The sequence below is a fragment of the Microtus ochrogaster genome, chromosome 8, assembly GCF_000317375.1.
Source record: "Microtus ochrogaster isolate Prairie Vole_2 chromosome 8, MicOch1.0, whole genome shotgun sequence".
NCBI classification, from domain to species: Eukaryota; Metazoa; Chordata; class Mammalia; order Rodentia; family Cricetidae; genus Microtus; species Microtus ochrogaster.
The window spans coordinates 84,355,400-84,373,741 of NC_022015.1; the positions used below are offsets into that span (position 1 = coordinate 84,355,400).

An 18,342-nucleotide genomic window follows, 5' to 3' on the forward strand; every position below is an offset into this window, starting at 1 on the left:
CAACAGCTGTAAAACCATACTAATCACAACCGTACAACAGCTGTAAAACCATACTAATCACAACAGTACAACAGCTGTACGAACGGACAGACCACGGAGAAGCTGAGACTGTGCCACACATAATCTACCTACCCAATGACTGATTTTACGACACAGCACTGAAAGAAGGATTGTTGAAAAGCACTCTATCCAAGGGTAGGCGCCTCTGCCATGCGTCATGAAAAATTTCAGATGTGCAAGCATGCAGAACAAATAGCAACACAAAAGTGTGGACAAACAGAGGTGGTGGGAGGGAAATATGATCTAGAGACTTTGGGAACCAATCTGACAGTTACTCAAATGGTAAAACAGAGCCAGTGTAGGACCAGGCAATTCCGTAGGTAAGAGACAGGTAGACAGGGTGAGCATAGGACCAGGCAATTTGGTTAGGTAGGTAGATAGTGGAAAAAATACATAGATACGCCTGAGAGAAATAAAAAAACAGCAAACAAAAACCTGGAATGAGCTGTTGTGGCAGCATTCTTCACAAGAGCCAAAATCATCAACAACAATGTTTCAACCTATAGATGAATGAGCTGTGTTATCTCCGTGCCTGTGTATTGGGTGGAATACGGTTTGCTCAGAGAAATGAATGCTACAGATGGACAAGTTGTGCTATCCCCATGTGTGTGTTTCAGGTGGAATTCTGTTTGCTATAAAAATGGATACAGTACTCACGCATTGTTCAAGCTGGATTGAACCTTGAAAACCTTACGCTAAAAGCCAAATGCATATGTGCCTGCCCGTGTGCTTCTATTCATGAACCATTTTAAATGTGTAACTTTAGAGGAAGACTTTCAAGTGTCTTTAAATCTCAAAGGCACAAAAGGAGATTAGTTAATTACAAAAAAAATTAGGAAAAATTGACTTTCCAAAATAAATTTAAAGAATAAAATCAAGAGTGTAGGGGGAAATCCAAAGGGTTGATTTCTTTAGTGTCTACAAATTAGTTCTGAAAGACCAACAATTCAGCATAAAATAAAAGACTGACAAAAAATAAATAAATGCATAGGGGAAGAGAAAACACATGCACGCATGCACACATACATGCACGCACACACACACACACACACACACACACACACACTCAAACATAGGAAAAGATGTTCAATATCACTCAGAATGACAGAAACCCAAGTTTAACTGCACAGATGTTCTGGGCATCGTGAGGGCATGTCTGATCCTCTGCCGAGGAAGCCAACGAGATGAAGCAGGGATGCAAACCAGATGAGTCAAAACACCCGTGTTATCCGAGCTACTCAGGAGGCTGAGGCAAGAGGATTGCCTAAGTGATCAAGACTCGCTTGAACAATAGAGTGAGATACCCCTCTACCCACAAAAGACAGCACATCCCCAATCTCCTATGAGAACAATTTGTTGAAATCTCTACAAATTCAAAACAGGCACCAATAAAAATAAATCTTCATAAAACAAATCGAGCAGTGAAACCAAGCAAGGACTGCAGCAGCTCCCGGGGGATGCATGCCGGGATATAGCCTCAGCTTCAATACAGGCGGCTGAGGTGGCTCCATCTTAAAGGACACGGGAGAGCTGCACACAGGTGGCTATTCTTAGGTGGATGACATTCAAAGACTGGGACAGGGGACAGGAAAATATCTAGAGGGCTAGAGGTATCCTTGACACCTCATCACTTTGGGTAGGACGCGGAGGATTTTTGCGCTCTAGCCTGCGAGCTCCTAAACCGTGACAAGCCTGAGTCTTGCTTGAAAAGCAGCGCTAAGGTGTGTTTACATAGAAACACAGACGTGAAGTTACCACCCTGAATTCTTTATAGGATGGTTTGGCTTTCTGAAATACCGTTTATGGTATTTTGAGTCATTTGAAGCAACTCCAGCTGAAGAGAAAGAAAAGGAGAAGAAGGAATGAAATGTTCCCAGTGGGGCCCACACAGCTTAGAAACCGGACCATTCCGCTTTGCCCTGACTCATGGGAGAGAGGCCTCCTTCCTAGTGGCTAAAGGAAGCAGAACCTGATGGAATGAGGGCCATGAATCCTCACCTGGGGGCTGCAAAGGCTGAGGTGCCCTTTGGCTCTGTTAGTTGTGGACAGTAGCAAGGCTAGAGACCTCCTGGCTCCACCCTGAATCCTGGAATCCCTGCTCTGGTCTTCTCACCGTCCCCTTCCCTCCCACCTGGTGGTGTGAGGAATGAAGCAAACAGGCTGGGGGCGAGGGCTTTGAGGCCCGGTGCTGGCCTGAGCTCCTTCTCTCAACTTCCAATGCAGCTGTCCACTCAACCACAGCGGAGGCTGCACTAGAAGAACAAACCCTCCAAGACCCAAGGTCAGGTGACTGCAGAGGGTGATCCTTCACTCTGTGGGTCAGGCTCTGGGAGACATCATTTGAGAGCTGAAGCCATTTGCTCTCGTCATTTAGGACCCTCTGTATCAGCCGCCAACCCCAGCCTTGCCTTGGCCACACTGCGGCAGCTTGAGCCTTCCTTGCTCCATCAATGGCCCTGTGTGTGTGATCTCAACCCTGCTCCAAGTGATGAACCAACTTCATTGGGAATGTCTGCTGAGGGCTCTCTGAGAAGGGCCATTGTTCCTCCATTTCAGCCAGCTGTGAGTGTGGATGAGGGACATTCATCACCCAGGACATTTGCCCACAAAGGAGAGACAGCTGCTGGGCTCGAATGGCGTGTGGCCGCACATTGCCTTTGGTGAGGTTTAGTCTACAAGTGGGAGCATCATTTCTCCCAGATCTCACCTTACCCAGCGAAGCAAGAGTCCGTGCTCACTCACTAATCGTGTATTGAACGGGGTGTCACAGGGACACACCAGCCCCAGTTCCACACCTCCCTGCAGCCCCAAAGAGAGGCCCCCAGGTAACAAGCCAGTGTACTGCCACCTGGGAGCCACGCCACCATGGTCAAGGACTATGCCCTGCCTTGTTCCTCCTGTCATGTGCCCACAGCAAGGCTGGGCCTCCATGCCCAGAAGGGACCCACAAAAGCTCAAGTCTGGCTGAAAGAGACACATGGAGAACTTGGCAGAAGCTTGTAGAAGTCATTGAGAACGAAGTGAATGCCTGCCTACCTGTGTGTCAGGCACTCTGTTGATGCACACTTTAAAACTAACCATGGGGATCAGACAGGGATGCTGGGAAGAAACTCTCTTGCCACCATGCAGTGAAGTGCTAAGAGAGGTCCCTTGTGGAGTAGAGCATCAGGGCCAGACCTTACTTAGAAAGGCTTCTGGGAGGAAAGTGTGGTGTGGCAGGGAACTGAGAACATGCTCCCTGTCATGAGAGCCAGAACGAGCCTGGTGAGACCAGCAGGTGACAGGCACAGCACAGAGCCTCCTCCGAGAAGTGTTACCTCATCGTGCCAGGCTCTCTTCCCTCATCCTAAAGGATACAGCAAGACAACTTTACTGTAGCCATTGCTTGATACCCCAACAGTGGCAAATCTAACCCTGGATGCATTGTGACCATGACTTGACACCCCAACAATGGCAAATCTAATCCTGGCTGCATCATGGCCATGACCTGATACCCCAACAATGGCAAATCTAACCCTGGCTGCATCGTGGCCATGACCTAACACCCCAACAATGGCAAATCTAACCCTGACTAAAGGCCAGTCTTAAGTTATCCGAGGAGAACGATCATGCCAAGGTTGATGAGGTTAGCCCAGGCTGAGCAGATTGCTCTAGAGCTAAGACTAGCCTACTGGGCTGACTGTGAGCTTTTTGTTCATGCTGTCTCTGGCCTCCGTTCTTTTGGTTCTCACAGAAAAGATAGTAATGTTTACTGCTGGACCCCTGCCTTCCCCATCCCCACCCCTACTTCTGATGTTGCTGGTCTGGAATAAGATGAAAGAGTCTGATAGAAAAGCTTGGGGAAACCTTTTATTAACATTTTTAGCTCAGCTGAGTTCAGACAGCAAGCCCGGCATTCCAGGAGACTTCGCCCTGAGCGAAGCAATGCCAAGAATGCCAATGAAAGATTCCAATACACTTTTCCATGGGAGCCCTGCCTAGCCAACCCCAGAAGGTTCAGGAATCTCTTAAAATGGGGGCTGGGAGAGTGTTATTGGGTAGTTCAAGATCTTCCCACCACCTTCCAGGAATCTTCAGGAACTAATCAGGATAACGGGCAGAAAATATCCATGGAAGAGTGGTAATGAAGAGTCAGTGAGCATGGTCACTGTCAGGGGTGTGTATGTGGCTTGGACACGTCCTCTGGTACCAAGCGTGGTGACACTAAAGCCTCTGGACCTGGTTACCCCACAGAGAAAAGGCCATCACAGGACTTCTGACATAGCTCCCTGGGATGTTCAGGAAGGAGTGTGATGGAATGTACTCTGAAATAAGACATGCTAATACTTATAAATCATTTCTCAAGATCTTGATCTCTGCTGGATATCAGAAGGTTGAGCACTGCAGAGCAGAAAAATGGAGTCCAGGCTAATGGTTGGGGGATCTCTTTGAGGCAGCAACACTGCACAGTGGGGAGCAGATCAGTGAATGTGTTTTCAGTAAGCTGGCTCTATGGAGGAGGAGCTAGCACTGAGCCTGCCCCCGCAGCTGCAGCCAGCAGGCACAACCTCTCCAGGCCCAGTGGCAACCCATGGTCACAAGGAAGCAGAAGCTGGGGAATGGTGAAACACAGCCCACCTATGACAGAGTGTACCCGAGGAAAGATCCTTCTGAAATTCCATGTGCTCACTACATGGGCGCTGGTCTTCTGACTGCAAAGGACTTCTCCCTTGTCTGTGTTTTGCCAAGTGAAGGCACTCAGGCTTCAGACAGGCATGCTGGCACGGAGGGCCCGCTGCGTCCAGGGATGAGAGGCTCTTTACCAACCTGACTCTCCTCTCCCCTCCCTGCACCTTTCCTTCCAATCATGCCATCCATCAACAGCCAGTCTCAAAAGAAAGTCTGCCCTCCCCTGGGTCTCCATGACTAGGAGAGTTCGCCAATCCCACCCCATAGCTATTCCAGCACCGAGGATGTTCTGGGAGCCAACTGGCCTTGGCTACCATGGCACTGTGGACTTCTCTTAGCCCAGTGTTATACCCTGCCCTACAAAACCATGACAGTCGGCTTTATATTTGTGTTCAGTGTTTCCTCTTTTTTGAAACACTTTGATGCTTAGGTGTTGAAAAGTGATTGTTATGGATGGGGAAACTGAGGCTGTGGCTGTAAAGGAGCAGCAAGATCTTCATACTGATAGGTTCAAAACCAACTCCCCATGATGAACTTGCATCCCCTCCCAAGCCATAGCTCAAGGGTGGCATTTCAGAGAGCAGAGACCTTAGGCACCAAACCAACAAAGAAACAATCCAGGGCAGATTCACTCCTCTGTCTGGTTTTCCTTCCACCCACTCACCATGAACACTCGGGGTTCTAACCATGACCTAAATACGCGGCCAGGCTCTCTATCTACAAAATCTCATTCAGTCCTTACAACTCCCACAGGAATATGGCGTTAGCCTCTTCCTAAGGAAGAAACGGAGGCTCATAAGTGTAACTGTCCAGTTCTGCAAGTGTTCAGCACTTACAGGATCCAGGTCTTTGGTGCAGCCACAGACCTCGTGGGTTTGAACATCATTTTATTTCTCCACAGTAGAACACAAACCTCAAACACTGAGCCACGGGGATGCCGAGCCTAAGGAGAAACAACCGGAAGATGCTGCGGGGCTCAGAGGTGAAGCAACTGGCCGGCTTTGCGGAAGAATGTGGAGCATTTTTGAGGATCCTAGGACACCGTCCCAGCCCTAAAGCCCACGATCTGGGAGGCACAGTGCTTCTTCCGGGCTCTCATGGATACCAACTCCCTTGGTAAAATGTGGCCAACGTCATCTGACCTCTTAGGAAAGCGGGTATTCCTTCAGGATACTTGGCTTTCCTGGTGGGGTGGGGGTGGATTCCAAAGGAGGACCAAAGCCAGGTGTTTTTAGGATGAGATACAAACTCGCGAGCATGCCCAAGCTCTCTACTTTCCCTCAGCAATCAGCTCCTGTCTCTAAGCACACACTGTTCTAATACAAGATGGCTTCAGGGCTTCTGGGCTTACTCCTGCAGCCCCGGCCTCTATCCTCTTCCTCCCGACTGAACTTTCGGTTCAAGTGTCTTCCCCTCAGACATTGTCCGTGGCCACCCTGGCTGACGCTGGACACCATGCCACCCACAAACTACTCTCACATGGTCGAGCTTTCCCTCTATCACCGACTGAGCCTCTCCTGTAGAGCCACTGGCTGCGTTACAATCTGCTTTCCTGCCTGAAAATATAAATTAGCACCCAGCCTCCACCAACACCATGCCTGGCTACCTCAGGACCCAAGCAACGCTTTACAAAGCAACGCCTCAAAGTGCCCATTGTATGAACACTTGCAAATACTGTAAGGCCATTGGTGATGTCGTGATGACATCACAAATCCTTTGAACCAGAGAGGGCTGACATGGCCTTGAGGGATGTAGATGTAAACTTGGAAACGCAAGATTGAAGGTCTTTAAGAAAAATAGACCAAAGATCTTTACTGTTGCATCGCTTGGAGACTCAGAAAATGGAGTCATGGGTATGGCATCCAGGGTATAGAGCAGAGAGTGAGCACTGCCAGCCGTGCCAGGTCAGAGCAGGGCAGCTAGAAGAGTGAGCTATACATTACCCATCCTTAGCCCAGAGAGCCGACAGTGGGAAACCGACCCCCAAAGCCGACCTCAGGGTGGCTCCCCATCCCTGAAAACACTGGGCTTTAGTCCTGGACGCGAAACAAAGTCAATTTTGCTTCACCCGCCCACACCAGGGAGGGTGAGCTTTTTCCTTGCCCATGCTTCACATCTCCCCAGCAATCCCAGCCTCCTGCTCCCAGAGAGAAGACAGCGTTGGGTGCAGGAATGGGGAATCACACATCCTGGTCCAAAGGGCTCTTCACCATCCATACCATTGAATCACAAGACAGGTTTAAAAATAAGAACAAGAAAATTTTGAATTTGAGTGGGAATAGAGATTATGGAACATAAAAGATCAGTGGTCAACTTTGTCCGAGTCAGACAGGCCGAGAATAGGAGTGTTTAAAAATATATTGATTGGGGCTGGAGAGATGGCTCAGTGGTTAAGAGCATTGCCTGCTCTTCCAAAGGTCCTGAGTTCAATTCCCAGCAACCACATGGTGGCTCACAACCATCTGTAAAGAGGTCTGGTGCCCTCTTCTGGCCTGCAGGCATACAGACAGAATATTGTATACATAATAAATAAATATATATATATATATATATATATATTGATTGTATGGGACTCTCACATACTCCAAGGGGGGAGGGAGCAGAATGTGCCCCTGGATTACAGCCTAGTGACCTTATGTTCAGTCAGTCAGGTACTGGAAATACCCAGATTTACAGCTTTCTATTCAATCTGACAAACACTTGGATGCTGGCCCTCAGTCATGAGCTGTACTTAGTAACACAGACCCAAAGACAACTAAGAACAAAGGCACTCATTGTGGTGGGCAGCTATCAAAGGCCAGCCTGACCATGCCAGGTTTAAGAGAAAAGTGGTCAGGTGCTGTGGGACAATGGTCTTGTACCCCGCAAAGATTTGTCACTTGTATTGGTTTAATAAAGCGCTGCTTGGCCAGTAGCCAGGCAGGAAGTATACATAGGGCAACCAGAATAGGAGAATTCTGGGAAGAGGAAAGGCTTGCTCTACAATCGTCACCCAGATGTAGAGGAAGCAAGATGAGAAGGGTACCAAGCCACGTGGCTAACAGAGACAAGAATTATGGGTTAATGTAAGATGTAAGAGTTTGTTAATAAAAAAAAGCCTGAGCTAATAGGCCAACTAGTCTAAAATGAATGTAGGCCTCTCTGTGTTTCTTTAGGACTGAACGGCTGTGGGACCAGGTGGGACAGAAACCTCTGCCAACAGTCAGGACTGTTCTCCAGCTGTGATGACGTGGGAAGGCTACTCTCCTACCCTCAGCCCTCCCCTCTGTGATGAAGTGGGACGGCTACTCCCCCTCCCCAGCCCCCACCACAGCTCTGACAGCTATATATGAACTTTGGGGTCTAGTGTAAGAATGCTCTCTTATCACAGCCCCCTGGAAAACGGGCTTTGAGCAGGCCAGCAACCATGGGGCAGGCCCAGGGCAGAGGAGCCCTTCTCTTATCTCCCAGCATACTACTGGAGTGGCTTAGGTTGCCCTCCTCGGCCTAAGTCTGCCTTGAGACAGAATTATATATCAGCTTCTGGTCTCACAGGTAGAATACTATATATAATTTCCCCTTTCCCACCCTCATGAACAGGTACTTTGAAGTGTGCTCTGCTAACCGTGGATCACCTCATGAATGTTGGATGGCTAGAAAGGCTACTGTAAACGTCTGTGCCCTTGGTCGGCACTCCGTCTTAGAGATCACTCCAGTGACAGGGAGGCTCTTTCCCACTCCTGACCACAGCAAATAGGGAGCACAGATCGCTCTCAATCCTGCCCCCAGGAGCTTATCTTTGGTCATTTCCAGGTCATCTAGTAAATGTAAGTTATAATCAGTGCAGTAAGACACGCCAGAGAGCTCTGCCCTAGGGCTCAGGGGTGACGTTTCCTCTGAATGGCACTGTGCATGCTTGCTAGTCTCCTGGGCAGCCAGCTGTGTTGTCAACCATGGCTACAGGAACTGGGTCGTCTCTTTAGATACTTTCTTAGGTTTCTGGTGGCCTCTTTACCTGTAAATTCCTATTAATATACTTTGTCTCTTCGTGAGAATTCTGATTATTATCAGTTTACTTGTAGGAACTCCTTGCAACTCCAAAATGCAAATCCCTTGAAGATTTTAGATTTTATAACTATGCCGCCCATTTCTGCCAATTGCCTAACCATCTCAAGGTATCCACAGGCGAATGCAGAATTTAACTTTGAAAAACTCAACCTGAAGGAAACCTAGGGTAACAGAAGTTTCTCAGTCATCCAAATTCTATTTTGTGAGCACTCAAAATACAGCACACACAGACTTAGGTGCTATGGGCACAGAGAATTATGCCTTTGACCCTCAATGAATTATATATAGATTGTACATTACAGCAGCAACACAATGACTGTGGCCATTGAGAACTCCGCAAGGTGCACTGAGGGGCCAGAAGCTGTGTGCGCACACTTGCGTCTTGGGAAGAGTGATGGTCAAGGCATCCAGACTGAGTTAACACTGTCAAATAGACTTGACAGGCAGTCCTGAGGGGAGGGCAGGCTAGCCCAATGCTCAAGCACGTGCAGAAGTCCACCACGGATATATACAAGGAGTCTAGTATGCCCACAGCACAGAAGAAATTCAGGGTCATTGCAGAAGCTGGGCATGCAGGAAGTGGGCCACAGATCAAAGAGGCCCGGTATATCTTTAGCACAGTTCAGGGGCCAAGGCGCCTCCTTGCTTTCCCATTGGAAACTTACTGCAGGCAACTCCCTACATCCAAGGAAGAAAGCCTGGTCAGGGGCCTGAAGAAATCTGGGTTTGTGTTAGTTATGGTAACAATGTGTCCTTATGTCTAAAAAACTGGTGTAAAGACAAGGGTCCCTATGCATCACAGTTGAGAGACATTCACTGAAGAGTCTAGGCAGCCCGAGAGAAACTGAGCAATCCCCTGTGCTTCACTTCTCAGCCACGAAATTCCCCTCTGCCTAGTGGTCCTGTGCTGGAAACGTGCCGAGTAAAGTCACAGTGACACACTGGGCTCTTGCCCAAGACCCCACCAGGACCCTGGCCAGCCAGCTCTTCCCTCCTCAGCCCTAAATATTTTCACACTCTATAATAGTCTTTTTTTTTTTTTCAAAAAGTCATTTGTAGAGAATGTTTGCTCTAAACTATTGACTGCCTTTGCTTTTTTTTTTCCCCCAACCAAGGAAGAAATGCCTATGTGGACATCCGGCAGCCAGTCATGAAGACATGCAAGGGACTGTGGGAGAATTGAAGTCCTTTCCTTCCAACCCCTCAGAGCCACCTCCCTTGTTCTCCTTCATGTCGCTTCAGCCTCCCCTCCCCAGGAAGATCAACTTCTTCTGGTCAACGTGCTGTGCTTTGAGATTATTAGACAGATGCTCAAGAAAATGGGGCTGCCAAGGCAGCAGCTGAGAGTCTCACCTGAGAACAGACTCCGCCCCTCTCTTGAGGGAAGTAGCTAGGCCCAACTAGGCGACACCCGGATCCCATAACTCTAGAAGGTCTGATCCCGGTCGGAAGTGTTTACGGTTGCACACACCAAACCGGCATCGTGTGATAGAAATGGGCACTTGCCCGCTGGGAAGTCAGGAGGTCAATGGGAAAAATTATTTTAGTCTGTGTTGAGTCTTCATGTTTGGAACTTTTATCCAAACAATGTAGCGTTCTCATGCTCCCCGCCCCCCACCGTGTGCCCATTCCCTCCTCTGGGATGGTGGTGGGAAGGGCTGTGCACAGGCTGAGCCTGCGATCCTCCCCTCCTCTATGGCCTGCAGGTCACACTGCTCCTAAAGACAGAGAGGGACAGGGAGGGGACATGTCTAGTCACGATGCGCTAGCCTGCAGGAAGATAGATGGGGTTTCAGGTTAGTAAGTAGAATATTCCCCATGAATGGAGAGGTTAGCATTCTTACCCCTGGTCCTCCATTTCCCAAGAGGGAATGCTCAGGGGGAAATGCCCTTTCTGAACTCATGCTCCTCTGGACAGAGCTGACATGAAGGAGAGAGACAAAGATGCCCACCAGGCAAGTATTCCCAGAACACGCACAGAAGTGGCGGAGAGACCCAGATCTACAAAGTTGTCCTCTGACCTCGATATGTGCATCATGGCATGTGTGCACCCCATCCTCCCATGTCTCTGTCTCTCTCTCAAATAATAGTAATAATAAAATGTTTTGAAGAAAGAAGAGAGTGGACATGAGAGACAATAAAGATGGAAGAATCTGAGGCATGAGAGGACAAGAGAGGAAAGGGGGCCGAGGACCTGTGAGGACCCTTGGTGTGCCCGATGGGTGGATGGCATGGGTTCACATTCCCCCATGAGAACCCTTGGCACACCCCACAGATGGTGTGGGTTCATATTGCCCCTTGGCACACCCCATGGAAGGTGTGGGTTCACATTCCCCCGTAAGAACCCTTGGCGCACCCCATAGACAGTGTGGGTTCACATTCCCCCGTAAGAACCCTTGGCGCACCCCATAGACGGTGTGGGTTCATATATCCCCGTAAGAACCCTTGACGCACCCCACAGATGGTGTGGGTTCATATATCCCCGTAAGAACCCTTGGCACACTCCACTGATGGTGTGGGTTCACATTCCCCCATAAGAACCCTTGGCACACCCCACAGACGGCGTGAGTTCATATTCCCCCGTAAGAACCCTTGGCGCACCCCATGGATGGTGTGGGTTCATATTCCCCCGTAAGAACCCTTGGCGCACCCTCAGCCCCATGGATGGCATGGGTTCACATTCCTCCATAAGAACCCTTGGCGCACCCCATAGACGGCGTGAGTTCATATTCCCCCGTAAGAACCCTTGGCGCACCCTCAGCCCCATGGATGGCATGGGTTCACATTCCTCCATAAGAACCCTTGGCGCACCCAGTCACACTCGTGCACATGGGTTTAGGATGTATCCTTCCTGTATTCCCAGCACCAGGTCTCAAGACAGGTAGGGTGGTGGCAACGTGAACCACAGACAGATCTCCAATGACTCCAGAGGGACACTTGATTACCCAGCTGAAGTACCTATGGTGGCTCCCTCAGAAGGCCACCAAGAGCTCCAAACATCTGGAACTGTCACAGATCTATGCTACAGCTACACCTGACAGCCTGACACACCATGAGCTTCAGGTACAAACCCAATAACAACCGTGGTAGAGACCCTTATCTCTAGAACACGCCTAGGTCAAGGTGTCAAGGAAGCTTGCCAGGCAGTCCAGCGTGCAGGCACATCTGGCCAGTAGGTCAGAGCCTGCGGAGTCTGAGGACAGCAGTTACAAAGAGCCCAGCATGGTAGGACACAGAGTAAAGTTGCTAATGACCACCTCGCTGTATCTCACGGACCAGAGGCCATGCATCAGGCATCCAAGCAGAAGGCAGGAGGCTGTCTGATATTGCTGCTTCTGCCAGATACTTTCCACGTCACCCCTTAATTCCTCCCACTCTGCATTAATTACTTTTTATTGCAATGATAAGACACTCTGACCAAAAACAACTTGTAAAGGAAAGGGTTTATTTCATCTTACACTTCCAGGTCATAGTTCATCACTGAGGGATGCTAGGGCAGGGACCACGGAAGAACACTCTCTACTGTCTCCCTCACCTAGGCATCCTCAGCTACATTTCTTACACAGCCCAGGCTCACCAGCCAAGCAACGGTACCACCCACCATTGGCTAGGCCTTGGCACATCAATCATCAACAGAGATACAGACATGGCCACAGGCCAATAGGCTCTAAAAACTCCTCAACTGAAGCTCCCCCTTCCCAGGTGACTCCAGGTTGTGTCATGTGGACAATAAACACTGACCATCACGACAGCCAAGCAGAAGGTACCGTAAACCACACTGTCTCTATCTGCAGAAGGCATTACACGCTACATTGTCTCTAGTTTTTTCAAAAACGTGCCAGATGGGAATGCCACAAAAGTCTTCACAATGCAAAGAGCCGCAGGGTAAGACCATCTCCGGGGTATAGAGTCTGGGATGATGACGAAATATTTGCCACAGGAGAACCAAGACTATAAAGATAAAGTTGAGGTGCTCCAGGCAAACTTGCCACCCAACAGTTCCTGGCCCTGCAGTCAGGGACATTAAGCGCCCTAGCAGGGTCCCCTCCACTCGACCACATTGGAAATTCAGTAAATCAGCTCAATGTGTTCTAGGGCTATGGGTATTAAATAAAAGAAGCCAGTGAGACCTTCAAACAATAAGCTCATTCAACATCATCTCTTCTTCTGCCCCCATCTGGAACTTGAATACAGTGAACATGAATAAATCCTGTTGTATAAGAACCAGGGGTGGGGGGAGGCAAAAAGAGGGTGGAAGATGGGAGGAAATGGCGAGAGTCCAACTTGCTAGTCTAGCAGGATGGCTGACAGGTCCCCAAACCCAAAGGATGTTGGTGTGAAGAGCTAACCCTGAGTGGGTGGCCCTAACCTGCAGACAGGTGAAGCAAAACGTGGAGCCCCCTTACCTTTGAGCCCCCAGACCCCCTTTATATAAGCAAACCCTCCGGGTTTTGTACTCAAACCAGAAGCGCATACTAGGGCTTCCCCAAACTTGGTCTTTCTCAGGGGAAGCAGCCACAGCCAAACCTGACTCTGTTTCAAGGGATGTCTCGCCAGGAATAGGTCCAAAAATGTCATTCTGTCACTGATCCCCCAACGCTGCCAACAAACTCAAGACAGAAGGACTCTAGCAGTGATTGCCTGTAATTGTGTTGTCTTTGGGGGTGACTAGTGGTTTGAACATGTCGGTGTTTAAAAAGAGTTCTCCTGTGTAATTCACATGTGAACATGATCTTGTCCACATGATCCTCGAGGAGAGATGTTCTATGGATATCCAACACATTATCCCTAATAAAGATGCAAAGACTGGCTCCAGCCAGCTACAACTAGAACCAGGTCCCCAAAGAACAGACCAGTTCAACATGCTTGATTGAGAAAAGGAAACCACCAGGTAAATATGGCGAAGACTGACCATTTAGCCCCTGTGGCACAAGGCCCAGCCCTGCCTGGAGACATCCTTCATATCACCTGGAACTAAGTTGGGGTTGCTCTCCCATGGCTTCCTCCCCCTCCAAACAAACCCTGGCATAGCACTTGCTGGTAGAACTGCTCATGCCAGAAAGTCAACAAAGAATGGACGAAGGTGCAGTCTGGCCTCTCCCACCTAGCACAACAGCCACAGTGAAAAGACTTCCAGAAAGAAATATCACCACAGTCACCACGGCAGAGCCACACGTGGCTAGGAGCACAGCATCCAGGGTGATGTCCAGGGCTCCCTTACCCAGGGTCTTCCTGGACTCACCTGCTCTCTGGCGTGTAGGGAACCTGGTTTTCCAATGAAAGGAATGCTTCCGTCATCATCCACTTTCTACAAGTCTCCAAGGATGCAGTTGAAGCTGATCTTTGTGCTTCAACCAGAATTCTGCTCTACCTCCAGCACCACCTCCTGTGACACCTCCTGCATCACCTCCAGTGCCTCCACCTCCAGCGCCACCTCCAATGCTACCTCTAGTGCCACCTTCAGCACCACCTCCTGCATCACCTTCAATGCCACCTTCTGCACCACCTCCAGTGCCTCCACCTCCAGCACCATTTCCAGCGCCTCCACCTCCAGTGCCTCCACCTCCAGCACCATTTCCAGCACCGCCACCTCCAATGCCTCCACCTCCAGCACTAAGACTCAGTTTCCACTGACTTCCTGTATTGACTCAAGGTATTGTATTGATTCCACACATCCTCCATCTCACTCAGCAGCACCAGGGTCTGCAAGGCGGCATGGGTGTGATTTTGTTTACAAAAGCAGCAACTGGGTTTGGGGCAAAGAGAGAAAACATCGCAGAGAAATACACTGTGAAGATGGACAGTGGGACACAAGCGAAGGTACCCAAGGGCCTGCAACGTGCTTTTAGCAGGCAGTTTACCACGGTGTCATTTAGACACAGAGTAAAACAAACCTTCCCTGTTAACTGGACAGTGGACATGGTTGTCCAACCACCATAACAAGGGTGCACATTTCTTTTGTCTTTTTTTTGTTTTGTTTTTTAAGAAGGGTTTCTCTGTAGCTTTGGACTTTATCCTGGAACTAGCTCTTGTAGGTGTAGACTAGGCTGGCCTTGAACTCAGAGATCCACCTGCCTCTTCCCTGGGAGCTGGGATTAAAGGTGTGGGAAGCTGGGATTAAAGGTGTGCACCATCACCGCCCAGCAGGAGGTCGGGCATTTCTATCATTCATGACACCTATTGCATTAGGTCCTACTGTGGGCCCCCCATCCCCTAGAGCAGCCCTGGAGCCCACAGCACTGATTCTCGAACCTGCCTCCTCTCACTTGGCATCCTGTGAACTGGTAGAGGCCATTAGAACCACTTTAGTTTCAGCCTTTCACGTCTTATTGGAGAGATGGAACACACGCTCTGGTGCACCTTTGCTGTGGAGATCCAGAGACTCAACAGCAGAGGTTCGGGAATAGGGCAAGCCCCCACCTCAGTTTTCCCAGAGCTAAGGAGTTTCCTGAGAGGTGGGGTTCCAGGGGGCAAGACCAACAAGTCCTAGGCAAACCAGAATGGCTGGTCACTTGGACTTGAGAAAACCAGCTCCAAGGGTAGACTGCCCCCCTGTCCGTGGGGGGGGTTCCTTCTGGGGCACAGCTGAGACCGCTCTCCAGCTAGCAGCTGGCTCTGTTTCCCTGATTTAATGCTGAGCTTCAGAAGCTCCTTTGCCGTTTGCTAGTGCCGACATTCCACGCAAGCGCACGGCCCTCCAGCAGGCCCACAGCTGGCCTGCAGTCCCGAAGAGGCCTTAGGGCGGAGGAAGACCTGACCCCTAAGGCTTCTGTCACCTTGCCCTCACTTCTCTCCCAGCGAGACCCCTGACATCAGGTGCCCTGCCTCACCCTACAGTCCAGAGCGGCGCTGACTCCGCCCACGTGTCTGCGCATTAAGCGTTATTCTCTGTACCCTCCACTTGGCCGAGTTTGAGCTTAGTTTATTTGGAGACTGAGTAGAGAGAAAATGAGAGTCTACTGACAGAACATTAGCAAGGCGCTCCAAGCTCCTGTTGGAATCTGTAGGTCTCCTCTGCTTAAACTCACTGAGTTATCAGAGAAAATCAGGCAGGACCAGGGCACAAGCGGAGGAGACAGCGAGTCCTGTCAATCGTTCCTGCTGGCCTAGAAGGGATGCAGACTGTGCCTCTGAGGACCCGCACACAACTCCAGGGCAGACCCGCACCACAGAGGAGTCAGATACTGCTGTCTGTTCCCCTGACTGAACACGGCACCATCTTTGGCAAAGCATTTACCAGTGGTTCTTGGGTTATTCCACCTGGGAGTGGGTTAGTGGTCAGTAGCTTACTCATTCCAAAACAAGACCCAGGAAGATTACTTGACTTGCCCAAGGTCGCACGGGATGTTAGTGGCAAAAGGCAGATTAGAAGCTCCAGCCCCTGTGCGCCTGGGCCAGAGCCTGGCTCTGTGGTGTCCTCTAGCCCTCCATCCACAGCATGGGCTGAGCCAGGTCTGCATCCCCGGGAGCCTGGAGGCTGGCTGGGCTGCTGCAGAGGGCACAGACAGGCTCATACTCACAAGTAGAGACCTGCAGGATCCTTCTCTGCACCATCAGACAGCAACACCCCTGTGCTGGAACAGACAGAGAAAGGGCTCAAGTCGCTGCAGCCAAGGACAGCAAGGGCACTTCCTTCCCCGCTTCCAGAATCTGACTCAAAGATTTAGCTTCATTTCTTTTCCTGAAGCAGGTCTGCTCTCAAGAAGCAAGGCTCGAGGCAATCTGTGATCTAATAGGACACTCAAGTATCCATTTGTCCTTACTGTGTGCCTGGTGAGGGGCCAAGGGCTGGGCTTGGACTTTCAGAAGGCAGAAACAAAGTCCCTATCCTGACTGAGGTTAGCCTAGCAGGGAAAATAGATCTGCATATAATTATAAGACCAAGTGACATCAATTCAGGACAATGTTGTGTGCCTACCAAGTGTCATGGAAGCCATGATGGCTTTGTAGAAGATAGCCATGGGGCTGGGTCCTAAAGACGGAGTGGAGTTTAACTCAGCAGCTGACCTCTTCCTGGCATAAAGATGCTGACAAGCATTTCCAGAAGTGTTTTCTAGATACATTCTTCAGCAGGAATTCTTCTTTTACAAACTCAGCCCGTCACAGCCCGCCACTGACCCTCTGAACTGCTGCTTACCCTCTATGGACTCAGGAGCCCTGCCTCTCACATGGGACTGACTCATGCTCTCTCTCAAACCCTAGTACTGGCCTGAACTCTCTTTGGAGACACAGTGACATGTGAGTTCTTCAGAAATGAATTCCTTCCATACTTGACAGCATTCTCTTTCCCACTAAGCCCGCGACTCCCGGTCTCCCAACAGGAAATCAGTTTTATTTATAAGAATCGCAATCCTAAACTGACCTTTGCTGGCAGCCACATCCCCCCTTCCTCCCTCACTTCACTCCTTTCCCAAACACGTTCTCCCCCTGAAGAGTCCTCCGTGACCACAGCAGTGAGCCTGGACAGTCACATAAGGGACACATAAGGTTTCTAGATAGGGAAACGGAGGCCTGGAAAGATCAGCGACCGGCCCAAGGAAGCACACAGCATGTAGGTCATGGGGTTTCCGGGCTGCTGTGTTCTCCACTCTGTTACCATGCTTTCTCTTCTGGTGGCAGCCACAGTGCCCTTTTCCCTAGCTTGGGGACAGATGCCTCTGGAGGAGCATTTCCTGTCATTAAAGGGGTTTGGAGGAAAACCCACACAGCTTTCTCATCTTTGAAGCTTCCTGGCCCATCCTGGCTCTTTAATTGTGCTGGAAGCAGCCCAGTTCCCAGGGCTTCTACACCATCAGGAGAGGGGAAGGGCCCAAAGCCGAATTCCTGGCTCCTGGCTCCTGGGCACCAGCATGACCTCAACCACTTTCTGGGTTAGACCATTTCACTGCCAGGCTCCCACACTAAGAGCTTCAAAGTCAGGTGTGCCCGGGGTCAAGTACAATAAGCAAACTCGAGCAGAGGCCTGCAGAGCATGGAGACTTGGACATGTTCACATACCTCTGTCCACAGCCTACACTAGCTGAAGGCGAATCGCGTCCTATTTTCTGCAGGCAACAGAATGCACATTGGAATAACAGGGGAGCATCCACCCTATTTCTCTCCACGCTCACTTCCATTTTCCAGGTTGAGGTTGTGTGTTGACTTCTAGGCGGCCCTCCACAGCTATAAGTTCTGCGGCCTTGGAGTCAGCCAATCCAAGACCCACAACACTGGGGTGGGGTGGGGTAGGGAGATGCTATGTTGTTGATGGCGTGTACTGTGTGTTTCAATCTACAACAGTTGCACAGTTAAGTGCATAGTGGTTTCTTTGCCATGATTTCCTAAACACTACAATAGAGAAGCTACCTACTTTGTAATTTACAGATGAAGGGAAGCAGTTTAGAGGGTGTTGTGCCTCATAAGACTTTAAGGATTTGAGCATCATCAGATCTTGGTACCAATAAAAGAAGTTCTTCTGAGGAGCAAACATACATCTCCTCCCACCCACCCGTGTGTGTGTGTGTGTGTGTGTGTGTGTGTGTGTGTGTATGTGTGTGTGGTGTGTGTGTGTGTGTATGTGTGTGTGTA

At 49.8% G+C, this 18,342-nt stretch overlaps 1 protein-coding gene across 1 annotated transcript in view; it reads right to left on the reverse strand.

The window, feature by feature from the left end:
- Nucleotides 1–18,342, reverse strand: part of Afap1l2 (actin filament associated protein 1 like 2) — a 108,612-nt gene that overhangs the window by 85,459 nt on the left and 4,811 nt on the right. Inside the window, exon 2 of the mRNA XM_026781500.1 lies at nucleotides 16,296–16,349. Within this exon, the coding sequence (XP_026637301.1) occupies nucleotides 16,296–16,349 (54 nt within the window). The remainder of the gene's footprint in view (nucleotides 1–16,295; nucleotides 16,350–18,342) is intronic.